This window comes from Homarus americanus, unplaced genomic scaffold, assembly GCF_018991925.1.
Source record: "Homarus americanus isolate GMGI-L3 unplaced genomic scaffold, GMGI_Hamer_2.0 scaffold30108, whole genome shotgun sequence".
In the NCBI taxonomy this organism is placed as follows: Eukaryota; Metazoa; Arthropoda; class Malacostraca; order Decapoda; family Nephropidae; genus Homarus; species Homarus americanus.
In genome coordinates, this window is record NW_024748109.1 from 7,502,037 (window position 1) to 7,519,280 (window position 17,244).

The 17,244-nt window shown below is 47.9% G+C and overlaps 1 protein-coding gene across 1 annotated transcript; it reads left to right on the forward strand.

Moving 5' to 3' along the window:
• The first annotated feature begins 123 nt into the window (after positions 1-123).
• LOC121880105 (mucin-19-like) lies at positions 124-6,343 on the forward strand. The gene is made up of 7 exons (XM_042387161.1): positions 124-568; positions 839-1,659; positions 2,005-2,160; positions 2,271-2,898; positions 3,169-4,122; positions 4,335-5,231; positions 5,502-6,343. The coding sequence occupies exons 1-7, from the start codon at positions 124-126 to the stop codon at positions 6,341-6,343; spliced, it is 4,743 nt and encodes a 1,580-aa protein (XP_042243095.1).
• Positions 6,344-17,244: the final 10,901 nt, after the last annotated feature.

The following is a 17,244-nucleotide window of genomic DNA, read 5'->3' on the forward strand; positions in this document are numbered from 1 at the left end:
CAACAGCTCTCCCATTGGTGACGCTTCTGAAGCCTTCCAGGGACAGCAGCGTCCTCAGGACTCATCCCAGGGACAGTAACGCTCCCAGGGGACCTCTCAGGTGCGTTGGCGCTCTCAGGGGAAATGCCACGGATAGCAGCCCTCCAAGGGACCCTCCCAGGTGCGTCTGTGCCTCCAGGAACCCTTCCAGTGGCAGCGGCGTCCCGAGGGACCATCCCAGGGACGTTGGTCTCCCCAGTGACTATACGAGGAGCTGCAGCGCCCACAGGGACCCTCCCAAGGGCGGTGAGGCCCCTGGGGCCCTCCCAGCGGCAGCGGTGGCCCAACGTTCCTCTCAAAGGCGGCGGCGCCACCACTGGTTTTCCCAGAAGTGTTGGCGCCCACCATTTGCCCTCCCAGGGAGGCGGTGCACCCAGAGATGCTGGCACCCACAAGGACCCTACCAGGGGAAATGGGTCCCCCACAGGCCTCCCAGGGACGTCAGCGCCACAAGTAACCCTCCTGCGGGCGGGAGAGCCTCCAGGGAACCTCCCACAGACCCAACAAAGGGTCCCCCAGGTGCCCTATGGCATACTTGCTCATTGTGTCATATTTATTACATATTTCTAGCAATCCCTTACTTAACTGTGATTGGTGGATTATTATTTTAATCCACCAAATTACAGCCAATAGGAGAAGAGATCAGTCACTCAGCACAACACCACAACTTATGTTTTCCTGTTGAATATTATTCTCCGGTACATTGTTCAGGATGTAATAATACTGGAAATGTGATGGGCGGTGTATTTATTTAACGTTTCATCGCCCAGAGTTCTAAATTGCGCAAAAACTACTGCAGCCAGGGACCCTACAGGTCTGGCTCTCCCGGAGACCCTCCCAGGGGCGGCGGTACACCCAGAGACCATAACAAGGGCGGGGGCGCTCCCAGGGACCCGCCTAGGGGTGGCGGAATCCCCAGGGACCCTTCTTAGGGCTACGGCGATTTCAGGGACCCTCCCAGGTGCAGTGGTGCCAGCAGGAGCCCTACCAGTGGCCCTGGAGCCCAAGGGGCTCTCTCAGGTACAGAAGTGCTCCCAGGGGACTTCCCAGGGACTCCGACACCCACAGAGGCCCTCCCAGGGACGGCAACGCCCTCAAGGGCACTGCAATGGGCACTGGCGACTCCAGCGGCTCTCCCATAGAGTGGCGCTACCAGAAGCCTTCCCAGGGACAGCAGCGTCCTCAAGGACTCTCCCAGGGACAGTGACGCTCCCAGGGGACCTCTCAGGTGCGTTGGCGCTCTCAGGGGAAATGCCACGGATAGCAGCCCTCCAAGGGACCCTCCCAGGTGCGTCTGTGCCTCCAGGAACCCTTCCAGTGGCAGCGGCGTCCCGAGGGACCATCCCAGGGACGTTGGTCTCCCCAGTGACTATACGAGGAGCTGCAGCGCCCACAGGGACCCTCCCAAGGACGGTGAGGCCCCTGGGGCCCTCCCAGCGGCAGCGGTGGCCCAACGTTCCTCTCAAAGGCGGCGGCGCCACCACTGGTTTTCCCAGAAGTGTTGGCGCCCACCATTTGCCCTCCCAGGGAGGCGGTGCACCCAGAGATGCTGGCACCCACAAGGACCCTACCAGGGGAAATGGGTCCCCCACAGGCCTCCCAGGGACGTCAGCGCCACAAGTAACCCTCCTGTGGCGGGAGCGCCTCCAGGGACCCTCCCACAGACCCAACAAAGGGTCCCCAGGTGCCCTCTTATGGCATACTTGCTCTCATTGTGTCATATTTATTACATATTCTAATCCTCATTTAACTGGTAGAGATTGGTGGACAATTGTTTTAATCCACCAAATTACAGCCAATAGGAGATCAATCAGTCAGCACACCACCACAAATTATGTTTTCCTGTTGAATATTATTTCCCGTCACATTATTCAGGATGTAATAATACTGGAAATGTGATGGGCAGTGTATTTATTTGTTTAACGTTTCATCGCCCAGTTCTAAAAAACGCAAAAATTACTGCAGCCAGGGGCCCTACAGGTCTGGCGCTCCCAGAGGCCCTCCCAGGGACGGCGGTACACCGAGACCCTTATGAGAGTGGCAGTGTTCCCAGGGACCCGCCTAGGGGCAGCAGTGCCCCCAGAGACCCTTCCTAGGGCGGCGGCGATTTCAGGACCCCAGGTGCAGGGAGCAGCAGGAGCCCTGCACTAGTGGCCCTGGAGCCCAAGTGCCCTCCCAGGTGGCTGCAGACGTGCTCCCAGGGGACTTCCCAGGGACTCCGACACCCACAGAGGCCCTCCCAGGGACGGCAACGCCCTCAAGGGCACTGCAATGGGCACTGGCGACTCCAGCGGCTCTCCCATAGAGTGGCGCTACCAGAAGCCTTCCCAGGGACAGCAGCGTCCTCAAGGACTCTCCCAGGGACAGTGACGCTCCCAGGGGACCTCTCAGGTGCGTTGGCGTTCTCAGGGGAAATGCCACGGATAGCAGCCCTCCAAGGGACCCTCCCAGGTGCGTCTGTGCCTCCAGGAACCCTTCCAGTGGCAGCGGCGTCCCCAGGGACCATCCCAGGGACGTTGGTCTCCCCAGTGACTATACGAGGAGCTGCAGCGCCCACAGGGACCCTCCCAAGGGCGGTGAGGCCCCTGGGGCCCTCCCAGCGGCAGCGGTGGCCCAACGTTCCTCTCAAAGGCGGCGGCGCCACCACTGGTTTTCCCAGAAGTGTTGGCGCCCACCATTTGCCCTCCCAGGGAGGCGGTGCACCCAGAGATGCTGGCACCCACAAGGACCCTACCAGGGGAAATGGGTCCCCCACAGGCCTCCCAGGGACGTCAGCGCCACAAGTAACCCTCCTGCGGGCGGGAGAGCCTCCAGGGACCCTCCCACAGACGCAACAAAGGGTCCCCCAGGTGCCCTATGGCATACTTGCTCATTGTGTCATATTTATTACATATTTCTAGCAATCCCTTACTTAACTGTGATTGGTGGATTATTATTTTAATCCACCAAATTACAGCCAATAGGAGAAGAGATCAGTCAGTCAGCACAACACCACAACTTATGTTTTCCTGTTGAATATTATTCTCCGGTACATTGTTCAGGATGTAATAATACTGGAAATGTGATGGGCGGTGTATTTATTTAACGTTTCATCGCCCAGAGTTCTAAATTGCGCAAAAACTACTGCAGCCAGGGACCCTACAGGTCTGGCTCTCCCGGAGACCCTCCCAGGGGCGGCGGTACACCCAGAGACCATAACAAGAGCGGGGGCGATCCCAGGAACCCGCCTAGGGGTGGCGGAGTCCCTAGGGACCATTCTTAGGGCTACGGCGATTTCAGGGACCCTCCCAGGTGCAGTGGTGCCAGCAGGAGCCCTACCAGTGGCCCTGGAGCACAAGGGACTCTCCCAGGTACAGACGTGCTCCCAGGGGACTTCCCAGGGACTCCGACACCCACAGAGGCCCTCCCAGGGACGGCAACGCCCTCAAGGGCACTGCAATGGGCACTGTCGACTCCAGCGGCTCTCCCATAGAGTGGCGCTACCAGAAGCCTTCCCAGGGACAGCAGCGTCCTCAAGGACTCTCCCAGGGACAGTGACGCTCCCAGGGGACCTCTCAGGTGCGTTGGCGCTCTCAGGGGAAATGCCACGGATAGCAGCCCTCCAAGGGACCCTCCCAGGTGCGTCTGTGCCTCCAGGAACCCTTCCAGTGGCAGCGGCGTCCCGAGGGACCATCCCAGGGACGTTGGTCTCCCCAGTGACTATACGAGGAGCTGCAGCGCCCACAGGGACCCTCCCAAGGACGGTGAGGCCCCTGGGGCCCTCCCAGCGGCAGCGGTGGCCCAACGTTCCTCTCAAAGGCGGCGGCGCCACCACTGGTTTTCCCAGAAGTGTTGGCGCCCACCATTTGCCCTCCCAGGGAGGCGGTGCACCCAGAGATGCTGGCACCCACAAGGACCCTACCAGGGGAAATGGGTCCCCCACAGGCCTCCCAGGGACGTCAGCGCCACAAGTAACCCTCCTGCGGGCGGGAGAGCCTCCAGGGACCCTCCCACAGACCCAACAAAGGGTCCCCCAGGTGCCCTATGGCATACTGCTCATTGTGTCATATTTATTACATATTTCTAGCAATCCCTTACTTAACTGTGATTGGTGGATTATTATTTTAATCCACCAAATTACAGCCAATAGGAGAAGAGATCAGTCAGTCAGCACAACACCACAACTTATGTTTTCCTGTTGAATATTATTCTCCGGTACATTGTTCAGGATGTAATAATACTGGAAATGTGATGGGCGGTGTATTTATTTAACGTTTCATCGCCCAGAGTTCTAAATTGCGCAAAAACTACTGCAGCCAGGGACCCTACAGGTCTGGCTCTCCCGGAGACCCTCCCAGGGGCGGCGGTACACCCAGAGACCATAACAAGGGCGGGGGCGCTCCCAGGGACCCGCCTAGGGGTGGCGGAATCCCCAGGGACCCTTTTTAGGGCTACGGCGATTTCAGGGACCCTCCCAGGTGCAGTGGTGCCAGCAGGAGCCCTACCAGTGGCCCTGGAGCCCAAGGGGCTCTCTCAGGTACAGAAGTGCTCCCAGGGGACTTCCCAGGGACTCCGACACCCACAGAGGCCCTCCCAGGGACGGCAACGCCCTCAAGGGCACTGCAATGGGCACTGGCGACTCCAGCGGCTCTCCCATAGAGTGGCGCTACCAGAAGCCTTCCCAGGGACAGCAGCGTCCTCAAGGACTCTCCCAGGGACAGTGACGCTCCCAGGGGACCTCTCAGGTGCGTTGGCGTTCTCAGGGGAAATGCCACGGATAGCAGCCCTCCAAGGGACCCTCCCAGGTGCGTCTGTGCCTCCAGGAACCCTTCCAGTGGCAGCGGCGTCCCCAGGGACCATCCCAGGGACGTTGGTCTCCCCAGTGACTATACGAGGAGCTGCAGCGCCCACAGGGACCCTCCCAAGGGCGGTGAGGCCCCTGGGGCCCTCCCAGCGGCAGCGGTGGCCCAACGTTCCTCTCAAAGGCGGCGGCGCCACCACTGGTTTTCCCAGAAGTGTTGGCGCCCACCATTTGCCCTCCCAGGGAGGCGGTGCACCCAGAGATGCTGGCACCCACAAGGACCCTACCAGGGGAAATGGGTCCCCCACAGGCCTCCCAGGGACGTCAGCGCCACAAGTAACCCTCCTGCGGGCGGGAGCGCCTCCAGGGACCCTCCCACAGACCCAACAAAGGGTCCCCCAGGTGCCCTATGGCATACTTGCTCATTGTGTCATATTTATTACATATTTCTAGCAATCCCTTACTTAACTGTGATTGGTGGATTATTATTTTAATCCACCAAATTACAGCCAATAGGAGAAGAGATCAGTCAGTCAGCACAACACCACAACTTATGTTTTCCTGTTGAATATTATTCTCCGGTACATTGTTCAGGATGTAATAATACTGGAAATGTGATGGGCGGTGTATTTATTTAACGTTTCATCGCCCAGAGTTCTAAATTGCGCAAAAACTACTGCAGCCAGGGACCCTACAGGTCTGGCTCTCCCGGAGACCCTCCCAGGGGCGGCGGTACACCCAGAGACCATAACAAGGGCGGGGGCGCTCCCAGGGACCCGCCTAGGGGTGGCGGAGTCCCCAGGGACCCTTCTTAGGGCTACGGCGATTTCAGGGACCCTCCCAGGTGCAGTGGTGCCAGCAGGAGCCCTACCAGTGGCCCTGGAGCCCAAGGGGCTCTCCCAGGTACAGACGTGCTCCCAGGGGACTTCCCAGGGACTCCGACACCCACAGAGACCCTCCCAGGGACGGCAACGCCCTCAAGGGCACTGCAATGGGCACTGGCGACTCCAGCGGCTCTCCCACAGAGTGGCGCTACCAGAAGCTTTCCCAGGGACAGCAGCGTCCTCAAGGACTCTCCCAGGGACAGTGGCGCTCCCAGGGGACCTCTCAGGTGCGTTGGCGCTCTCAGGGGAAATGCCACGGATAGCAGCCCTCCAAGGGACCCTCCCAGGTGCGTCTGTGCCTCCAGGAACCCTTCCAGTGGCAGCGGCGTCCCGAGGGACCATCCCAGGGACGTTGGTCTCCCCAGTGACTATACGAGGAGCTGCAGCGCCCACAGGGACCCTCCCAAGGGCGGTGAGGCCCCTGGGGCCCTCCCAGCGGCAGCGGTGGCCCAACGTTCCTCTCAAAGGCGGCGGCGCCACCACTGGTTTTCCCAGAAGTGTTGGCGCCCACCATTTGCCCTCCCAGGGAGGCGGTGCACCCAGAGATGCTGGCACCCACAAGGACCCTACCAGGGGAAATGGGTCCCCCACAGGCCTCCCAGGGACGTCAGCGCCACAAGTAACCCTCCTGCGGGCGTGAGAGCCTCCAGGGACCCTCCCACAGACCCAACAAAGGGTCCCCCAGGTGCCCTATGGCATACTTGCTCATTGTGTCATATTTATTACATATTTCTAGCAATCCCTTACTTAACTGTGATTGGTGGATTATTATTTTAATCCACCAAATTACAGCCAATAGGAGAAGAGATCAGTCAGTCAGCACAACACCACAACTTATGTTTTCCTGTTGAATATTATTCTTCGGTACATTGTTCAGGATGTAATAATACTGGAAATGTGATGGGCGGTGTATTTATTTAACGTTTCATCGCCCAGAGTTCTAAATAGCGCAAAAACTACTGCAGCCAGGGACCCTACAGGTCTGGCTCTCCCAGAGGCCCTCCCAGGGGCAGCGGTACACCCAGAGACCCTCCGAGGGGTGGTGGCGCCGTCAGGGACCCTCCCAGAGGCGATAGCGCCCGAGGGACCCTTCCAAGGTTGGCCGCGGCTACAGCGACCCTTCCAGCGACAGCAGGGCCCCAGGAGCGACGACGCACCTAGGGGCTCTCCTAGTGGTCGGCGGTGGCGCCCCCAGGGGCCCTTTCAAAGTAGACGGCGCCACCAGAGGCCTTCCCAGTAGTGGTGGCGCCCCCAAGAGCGGCGGTGCCCCCAGGGACCCTCCAGGAGAAGGCGACATCAACACGGACCCTCCCAGGAATGCTGACGCCCACTGGGTTCCTCTCTGGGACCCTCCCAGAAGCGATGGTGCCCCCAAGCACCCTTGCTGGTGCAGAAGCACTCTCAGAGATCCCTCCCAGGGCTGGTGGCACCAGCATAATAAGAACATAAGAAAATAAGGAGTCTGCAATGGGCCGGTTGGCCTCTGCATGGCAGCTCCTGTCGAGAGTTACTACCACTCTCTATCGTCCATAAATCTATCCAGCCTCCTTTTAAAACTTTCCAGCGTTCCAACACTTTCTACAAAGTTCCTAAGCTTGTACCACTTGTCCACCACCCTATTTGTGAACCAGTTCCTTCCTATCTCCCTCCTAAACCTAAACTTATCCAACTAAAATCCGTTGCTTCGAGTCCTATCCTGCTTGGATATTATGAGAACTTTATCTATATCCCCTTTATTGATTCCTTTCACCCACTTAAATACTTCTATCATATCTCCCCGCACTCTTCGTCTTTCTAGGGAATGCAAGTTTACTTTCTTTAACCTATCCTGATATGGAAGGTTTCTAAGTCCCGGAATCATTTTCGTCATTCTTCGCTGCACCGACTCTAGTGAATTGATATCCATTGTATAATAAGGGCACCGGAACTGAACCGCATTATCGAGGTGCGGCCTGACTAGCGCAAGATATAGTTGCAATAAGACCTCTGCACTCTTATTACTTACACTTCTAGATATAAAACCCAATACTCTATTTGCCTTATTTCGAACATTAACGCATTGTTTTCTAGGCCGTAGGTCTGGGCTTACAAGTACCCCTAGGTCTCTTTCACAAGTCGACTTCTCTAGGCTGATGTTGTTAAGGCTGTATACATTGACAGTATTTGTTCTTCCAATATTAAGTACGCTGCACTTGCTGGTGTTGAATTTCATATTCCATTTTTCAGACCACCCCTGCAGTTTATTTAGATCCTCCTGTAATGCATTTGCATTCTGCCCTGAATTAATCTGCTGCCCTATTTTGGTGTCATCCGCAAACTTGCTTATGTCACTGCTGATCCCAGTATCTAGATCGTTTATGTAGATTATGAACAAGAGTGGGCCTAGTACTGGCCCCTGGGGAACCCCACTGGTTACACGGCCCCACTCAGATTTAACACCATCTACGCTGACCCTCTGCGTTCTATCGGTGAGCCATGATTTTATCCAATTTAAGACTTTCCCCTCGATACCATGAGCCTTAATTTTTCTCAGAAGCCTCTGATGCGGTACTCTGTCAAATGCTTTGCTAAAGTCTAAGTAAATAACATAGTAATTTTCGTCATTATCTACTACCTCGAAGACTTTCCTAAAAAACGTTAGCAGATTTGTTAGACAAGATTTTCTCTTTGTAAACCCATGTTGAGAGTTGAAGATAAATTTGCTTTTCCCTAGATGCGATCGGATGCTATCTGCTATAATTGATTCAAGAAATTTCCCACTACTGACGTCAAACTGATCGGCCGGTAATTTGACGTTGATGTTCTGTCTCCCTTTTTGAATATGGGTAGTACATTTGCCTGTTTCCACAAGTCTGGCACAACTCCCGTGTCTAATGATTTTGTAAATAAATTTATGAGGGGTCAGCTAATTTGTTCCCTACACTCTTTCAAGACTCGAGGGAAAATTTCATCCGGCCCTGGGGATTTTGTCTTTTTTAGTTTATTTGTCCTCTTAAAAACATCCTCTTTTCTGATTGTGATATTCTTTAATTTCTTTTCTTCCTTTCCCCAAAATATCAGTTCCACCTCTGGAATTTCCTAGCAAATTTCTTCTGTGAAAACTGTTAAGAAGTAGCTGTTCAATGCTTTGCTTATTTCTTCACTGCCATTTATCACTTCTCCCCTTCCTGACTTTAAAGGCCCAACTTTGTCCTTGACCTTTGTTCTATATACCTGGAAAAATCCCTTGGGATTCGCCTTGGATTCTCTTGCTATTTTGATTTCATAGTCTCTCTTTGCTTTCCTTACATTTTTCTTAACATTCCTAGATAGTTCATTATACCTATTTCTGAGCTGCTCCTCCCCTCCCTTTAATTTCTTATATATTCCTTTCTTTATTCCTATGTCATGTTTAAGTTTTCTGGTCATCCACCTTGGCTCATTCTTATTTGACCTAATTTTTCTGTATGGTATATTTTGTTCTTGTGCTTTATGTAGTATACTGTACTAGTGAAAATATTATAGTATGATCAATTGTTGTGTCATCTATGACCTCACCCCTTCCTACTGGGGACTGACGTGACTGTTCCCAGGTGACCTCACCTAGGTACCTTCTTAACCCCTGATAATTGCGCCACCAGGGGACCTCCCAGGGACGGCGGGGCCTTTAGAGGGCCTGCCAGGAAAGCTGGCGCCCTCAGGAGCTCTCCAATGACAGCGGCATTCCCAGGGGCCCTCACAGGAACGGCGGCAGCCCCATGCTCTCCCAGGGGCCTTTTCAGGTATGGTTGAGCCACAGGGATCCCTCCCAGGAACAGCAGCACCCCTAGGGGCCCTCCCAGAGGCGGTGGCGCCCCCAGGATCCCGCTCAGAGACTGCAGTGCCTCTTGAGACCCTCCCATGGGCGACGACGCCCCCAGGTACCCTGTTACGGCGGCGGCGCTCTCAGGGGTGGTGGCGCTCGCAGGGGCCCTGCCAGGGGCGCTGACCCCTCGAAGGGCTCTTCCATTGACAGACGCGCTCCCAGGGATTTCTACACCCCCAGGGACGGTGGCGCCCCCAGGGGACCTGCCAGAGGCGGTGGGGCCTTCAAGGGCTCACCCTGGGACAGTGGCGCTCCCAGTGTTCCTCTCAAGGACCCTCTCAAGGGCGGCAGCGCCCACAGTACCCACCCAGGGTCATCGGCGCCCCAAGAGACCCTCCTAGGTGCGAGAGCACCTACAGGGACCCTCCCAGGGTCCCTACCAAAGGCCCCTAGTGGCTGCATGGCAAACCTGATCTTTGTGTCATATATATATTACATATTTCCAGCAGTCCCTTACTTAACTGTGATTGGTGGACAATTGTTTTAATCCACCAAATTACAGCCAATAGGAGATCAATCAGTCAGCACACCACCACAAATTATGTTTTCCTGTTGAATATTATTTCCCGTCACATTATTCAGGATGTAATAATACTGGAAATGTGATGGGCAGTGTATTTATTTGTTTAACGTTTCATCGCCCAGTTCTAAAAAACGCAAAAATTACTGCAGCCAGGGGCCCTACAGGTCTGGCGCTCCCAGAGGCCCTCCCAGGGACGGCGGTACACCGAGACCCTTATGAGAGTGGCAGTGTTCCCAGGGACCCGCCTAGGGGCAGCAGTGCCCCCAGAGACCCTTCCTAGGGCGGCGGCGCTCTCAAAGACCTTCCCACGAGCCATGGCGCCTGCAAGGGCCTCACCAGAGGCGCTGGCGCCCTAGGGGCTCTCATTGAGACAGACGCACTCCCAGGGGCCATCCCTTGGATGTATGCGCCCCCAGGGGCTCTGACAGGTATGGTGGCGCTCCCAGGGGCCCTGCCAGGGGCGCTGGGACCATCAGGGGGCTCAACCTGGGACAGTAGCCACCCCAGAGTTTCTCCCTGGGAACCTACCAGTGGCGTTGGTGCCCCCAGGGGCGTTTGCGCCCCCAGGGGCTCTCCCAGGGACAGAGGCGCTCCCACGGGCCCTCACAGGAACGGCGACGGCCCCAAGGGCCCTGCCATGGGCGTCGCCGTCCCTGGGAAGGCCCCTGAGGGTGCAGACATCCCTGTAAGGCTCCCTGGGAGAGCCCCTCAGGACGTCAGCGCCCCTAACAGTGCCCCTCCGGGCGCCACCGCCCCTGCGAGGAACACCGTGAGCGCCACTGTCCCAGGGTAAGCCCCTGAAGGGTCCAGCGCTCCTGGCAGGGCCCCTGGGTGCGCCGTCGTCCCTGGGGGCACAAACATCCCTGGAAGGGCCCCTGGGAGTGCGACTGTCAATGGGAGAACCCCTCAGGGCGTTAGCGCCCCTGGCAGGGCCACTGCAGGCGCCACCACACCTGGGAGGGTCCCTGAGAGTGCCGGCAACAGTTCAGATACATTCAGGAGCCGGTGCATGCCCAGTATTTGTCAACAGTGCGTAACAGAAACGTGACCGATCACCCAAGTGGCTATCGAGTCGATCAGTGGTGAAGAGGATAAAAGTAAAGTAAAAGGTACATTTGCCAAGAAGTAAATTGGCGACCTTCATACACTTGTTCACTCCATACACCCATACAACTGAGATTCAGATGTATAATATACCCATTAAGTACTATAATTCTACTTACCCATTAAGTAATTCTACTTGATCATTGTGGACTCATGACAATGCTTATGAGCTTGTTGTATTTACTCCACATGTGAGATCAACATGTGGTCAGCAAACACATTCTGGCCACCTCTTCTGAGCGGCTGGCTGTACGTAAGATCTCAACTCACCACACCACCATGTTACACGATGCTATCATATCTTAACAGCTTTAATCTACCTCCATACTGATGTTGGACGTCGTCCTGGCATACACCATTCACCGTAACACAGCACACACCGCAGGAAGTCCTACCAACACCTCCTTACAGCCAATGCTGACACCCAAAACAACTTAATTTTGTCTCAAGGCCACCCATCAGGACCACACTTTATCTTGTATACTGTATGTGGTTTAATCAAGATTATTTAATTCTATTCTCTCATCCAGAGACCTTAAGTAATCCTTCTGAATACAGTATCTCAATATTCATATTACATCTACAGTATATATACAATCACCCTAATAAATTACAGTATGTCACTATTTCCAGAAACTTTCAATCACAAAGTGGAACAATATTTGGCAACTACCAGGCTCAATGTATTTTTACTTTTATTTTTTTATGTGGTAGGCAAATTTGTGAAATAGCAATAGAAATTTATTAATAAATGCTAAAATTTAAAAAATTTCAACTTAACCAATATTCGTTAATGAGGACGGCTGCCAGGCTGGGTTGTTTACACATGAACTGTACCAGTCAAAAGACAATATGAAGACACTGTGGTGACAGCTTAGGAATCGTTCAAAAGTCATCAAAAAAGATTTTATCTATGGATAGCAAAAGGGAATTTTACTTTATATATAATAAATGTAAAATTAAACGATATTTTTTAAATTTCTGATATGCACATGATTACATTAATATTCTTGGCTCTATGTACTCCATATTTTTTCTTCAAATCTTGTTGCTTTCAGTTAAGCTTGAAATTCAAAATAGGGGTCCCCCCATTTTGATTTTCACAAAAGTTAAAATCTCTCAAAACCCAGTTGAACATAAGCCATTGCCTTCTATGAGGCCTTACGAAGAAAATTGCCTGTGTAAGGTAGGACTCTTTTTTTTCACATTGAAAGGTAAAAATAGATAGATATACTGCAATGACATTGTATTAAAAGCAAATTTGAATAGCTGTACACATTACATATACATAAAATTGAACATAGACTCTGGATGTAAAAAATTTAACATAAAACCAACAGCAAAACAGGTACAGAGAGAGTTGGGCCAATCACACTTTTCACATCCTCAGTGGCTAGTCTAACAATCTATTCATACACTTGTATAAAAATTCTAACAAAAAGGGTATTTTTCATCTGCAACATACATTTTATAATTGTATTATAGATCTGTATTAATAATAAACTTATCATTTTAAAATAATGCACTCTCAAATTATATGTTAGAAGTGGAGAAGTTTTCCAATGACTGCTTTAAGGTTGTCACTAAACAAATCTACTAAGTACAAGCCAACTTGGGTCTATTTTACACCAATTCCTCAAGCAACTAGAATATCGTTAACCAAATATTTATTATTACAGTACGTAATACAACATGGTGTGGGTTAACAGTGAGGAATGTGGGTATGAAGGAGGTATAGTAATAAATTATTTTAATAGACAACAAAAGTATACTACCATGAAGAGACAGAGGAAGAGCAGGGATGTTAAAAGAGAACGGCCATAAAAAATGTGAAGTAGAGGAATTGGTATACTAGAGTTATATAAATCCATTTAACCTTTGGTCTCCACCAACATCCATGGATGTCTATCCTTTAAAAAATAGTAAACAAATATGCAAAAAATCTAATTCATGTATACTAATATTTTGGTAAACTTAATTCTATATACCAAAGTGTCAACTTAAATAAACAATTATGACTCCATCTCAAAAACTTATACTACTCATAAAAACCTACACCGACGATAATCCTGAATGAGCATTCAATGTCGTAAGGGTCACAAATTCTGGCAATAAAAAGCATGGGAAGCAAGATAGCCTTATAAAAAAGCTATTGCAGAAATTTATCTTATTCATAAATGTAATCCACCCAATAAAAAAAATAATAAGGAAAATGATATATCAGCTAAATTATACATTTGGGAATACATTCACAAGACACACTTATATCCCCAAGTACACACGCGAGAGTAATACCAAGGACTAGAGACAGAAAGGACAGACCACCTGGCACTTGTTTTACCCACAATACACAGCTTGGTGACGTCACTGTTGTAAACACGCATCACCTGGTAACCTCCATGTGTGCCCGTGTCTGCTCCCGGGACCAGTGTATCAACAATTATGGTTATTTGTGCAATATACGGGTGCACCAGCAAAGCTCAAATCCCAAGCAGAGAGCACATCAAGTATTATGGATATCCTAGAGATAAGAAAACTTGTTATAAATGGATAAATGCCCGCAAGCGTTCTGATAAACACCACGTTGTGGGCAAGCCGAGAACTTGTTTGAAAAGAGTTCACATTTCTTTAATATCTCCTTAATTCTGGAATGTTTGTCAATATACCAGGTATCTAGAGGAAGGTGAGACATTCGCATTGCTATATGTGAACAAAAGGAACTCTGAACATATGTAATCTTGACAAAATTAAAGTTAAGTACATTTCTTGTTTCAAGACGCGAGGGAAGATTTCTTGTGGTTTAATTCTGCAATGTCAGTCAATATCAAGTCAACCAGAAGACCGTGAGACATTGTTCTTGCCATGTCTAATCAAAAGAAAACAATAATATTACCCCAAATTAAAGAAAAACCAGTTACATTACTTAATTCACTGGCGACGGTCGTGATGCTTAACGTCTAGAGAAACTTGCTCTAATTTCTTAAGTATACATTGTAAGGCAATATCCAGTTGTCCGGAGTACCCTCAGATACTTATCTTGTCATGTCTGGCAAAAGGAAAATCTTTGCATTGCTAATAAGCTAAAAAATTTAGTTGCTTCGTCCATGTTATCAGCAAAATGCCCGGCTCTCCTAGGTGTTTCCTTGTAATATTTTGCTATTTAATTTTTGTTTTTTTGCTATATCACTTATTTTTGGGGAGGACCATGAGAACATAAGTTATTAATTTTATTATACCTGACCACAAAAAAGCCTCAGCCTTACGAGTTCTCTAAAAACGTCAACCAAGGCAAGGCCGTAGTCCTTGGTCACCCTATGGTCACCACAGGTAGCATGATGTCATTGAATGGGGCAGAGGTAATGTTTATGACGTTACAGCGGTGTGTCCTTACTGTATATAGTCCTTGAGTAATACTACCAACCCATACCCCTGAAAAAGTGTCACAGTCCTTCGAAGAGGCTTTTTTCTTCTGTAGGTGTACAATATCCAACAGATGACATGCATTAATGTTAACATCAAAAGACTCCAGAGAGCACAGACTGGTAATATTACTTTTCACGTGTAATATTTGTTTGAATTCATCTTCAAAAATCCTTAACTCTCCCCAGTCATGACAAACCAGTATTATGAAATACAGATGGTAAAAAAAAAGTTTCATACATAAGACATAGACACCATGTCACAATGTCTCACTACATCAAAAGGCCATCTTCAAAACTTAGTACTATAACTTATTCTCCTTACTGTCATCATCATCATCATCATAGAGTTTTCCATACACCCCTTCAGTTGCTTCATGGATTTCTAATCTCTTTTAATCTAAAGAAACTAGAAATGTATTCATGAAAAACTTATGAAAGAGAAGTGAAACTAATGAGAGGTACAACTGAGATGACAGTTTACAGTAACCTCCAGGTCCACCTAAAAGGCCTAACTGACCAAGATAAAGAACGGCAAAAAGTACAGGTGATACTAAGAAGTCAATCTCCATATAACAGCAGAACACACATAATGCCAACATGTGGAGAGAGCTGTTTACGTACACTTGCTTCAATGGGAAATAAGTAAAGTATCACACCGTTGAATGTATCTGTATAACAAATTAAATATATAACTGCTGAGTAAACCATTTCTAAATACCTTAAAACTTTTTTACAACATTCCATGGTCTGCATGATTCAAATTTATAAACATTTATCTTTCACGGGAATAGATTGCGGTTTATCTAACTATTGCCACATCAATTCACTTTTAATATCTAACAATGATTAGAGTTTGAGTTAAGTTTTGATTATTCACTTGTGTGTATACTGTATATATCTGCAAGACAATCCAAGATTACTTAAACTGAAAAAAAGATCAATTATTACATATTCTTTTACAATGGTATCAAAACATTACCATTCAGCTTTACTTTTACTTTACATACCATTATATAATCTGAATTTCATGTACAGTACAGTACTCTCTCTTAAATATTTCTTGAATAATATGAATTTTCTTAATATTAATTTACAAATTTTCCAGTAACACCTTAATATAAAGCATCTTTGTTTAGCTGCCCTCAAAAGTAGATACAGAATTAGTGACCAAATCTTTGATAAGACCTTCACTGAACCATTATCATCAGGAGACAAGGACCTACTAAATATTTATATAATATACACTGTACATTAGTTCTTAAAAAAAAATCATTTATAGTTCAGCATGTTAAGACCTTCAATATTTAATACAGTATAACTAAACTCCACAAAGTATAAATGACAGTATTGTTTTACCATCTGTATTTGCTTAAGCAACTTGGTTATATTACACATCAGATTATTTCTCCACACTTACCCGGCCTGGTCTTGTAAGCTCCTTTAATCTGGTTTACTACAACAGATTTTTCATCTTTGGTCATCCCCCCCACCCCTGCCCTCCCCCAACTCCTGCTTTAATACGTTTCAGCCACATACGCTGCTCTAGTCACTGAATACTTTCATATAAGTAACGAATACTGTAATCAGAGTAATACTGAACTCTCAAAAGAAATAATTCTAAAGGGTTTTTTGAGGGGCCAATTGTTCTGAAATACAACTAACCAATGTTTTAAAGCATAGGCTGAGCAAAACATATGTCTAATACACTCAAATATTATATATATACAGTATATATATATATATATATATATATATATATATATATATATATATATATATATATATATATATATATATATATATATATATATATATATATATATATATATATATATATATACATACATATATATATACATACATATATATATATATATATATATATATATATATATATATATATATATATATATATATATATATATATATATATATATATATATATATATATATATATATATATATATATATATATATATATATATATATATATATATATATATATATATATATATATATATATATATATATATATATATATATATATATATATATATATATATATATATATATATATATATATATATATATATATATATATATAATTAAAACTTGTAATGGACTGTGAATGCTTATTATCTGTTCAGAACCAGATATGATCCTGCTCCTATACATTACACAAAGGTATCCATTAGACCTTTAACAATCGAAGACAATCTACCCGGTAATTAAAAAAAATTCATCAAAAACATCAATATTATTGCCCAATTCACCGAGGAGCCTCAACAAGACTCGCCCATCAGTATACGATAAGGGAGCTGTAGTTACGACCAGTTTAACATACACCTTCTCTGAGTTATTCGTACACGTAACAAGAAACTCGATTCAATTTCATCATAATGGCCTAATGAGTAATGACACCACATTGAGAATGACTCGTCTTCTAGTAGAAAGATCAAGTCCATTCTTGGGTTAATATCATTATCTGTGGAAATTGAGCAAAGTCTAAAAGCATTTGAAATTGCATAATAAATGTACAAAGTTATAAAATTAATATTTCAAGGCAAGTGAAAAATATTGTATGATGCAGGAATATTTTTTTTTTTTTTTTTACGGTGTTCAAACGTGCCAAAGTGTACCGAAACATG

Bases quoted from the DNA above. Each gene is read 5' to 3' on its own strand.
- LOC121880105 (XM_042387161.1), top strand. From the start codon at position 124: ATGCCACGGATAGCAGCCCTCCAAGGGACCCTCCCAGGTGCGTCTGTG. The intron at 569-838 runs GCATACTTGCTC...AAACTACTGCAG, and splicing joins GGTCCCCCAGGTGCCCTATG to CCAGGGACCCTACAGGTCTG. The intron at 4,123-4,334 runs GTGATTGGTGGA...AAACTACTGCAG, and splicing joins TAGCAATCCCTTACTTAACT to CCAGGGACCCTACAGGTCTG.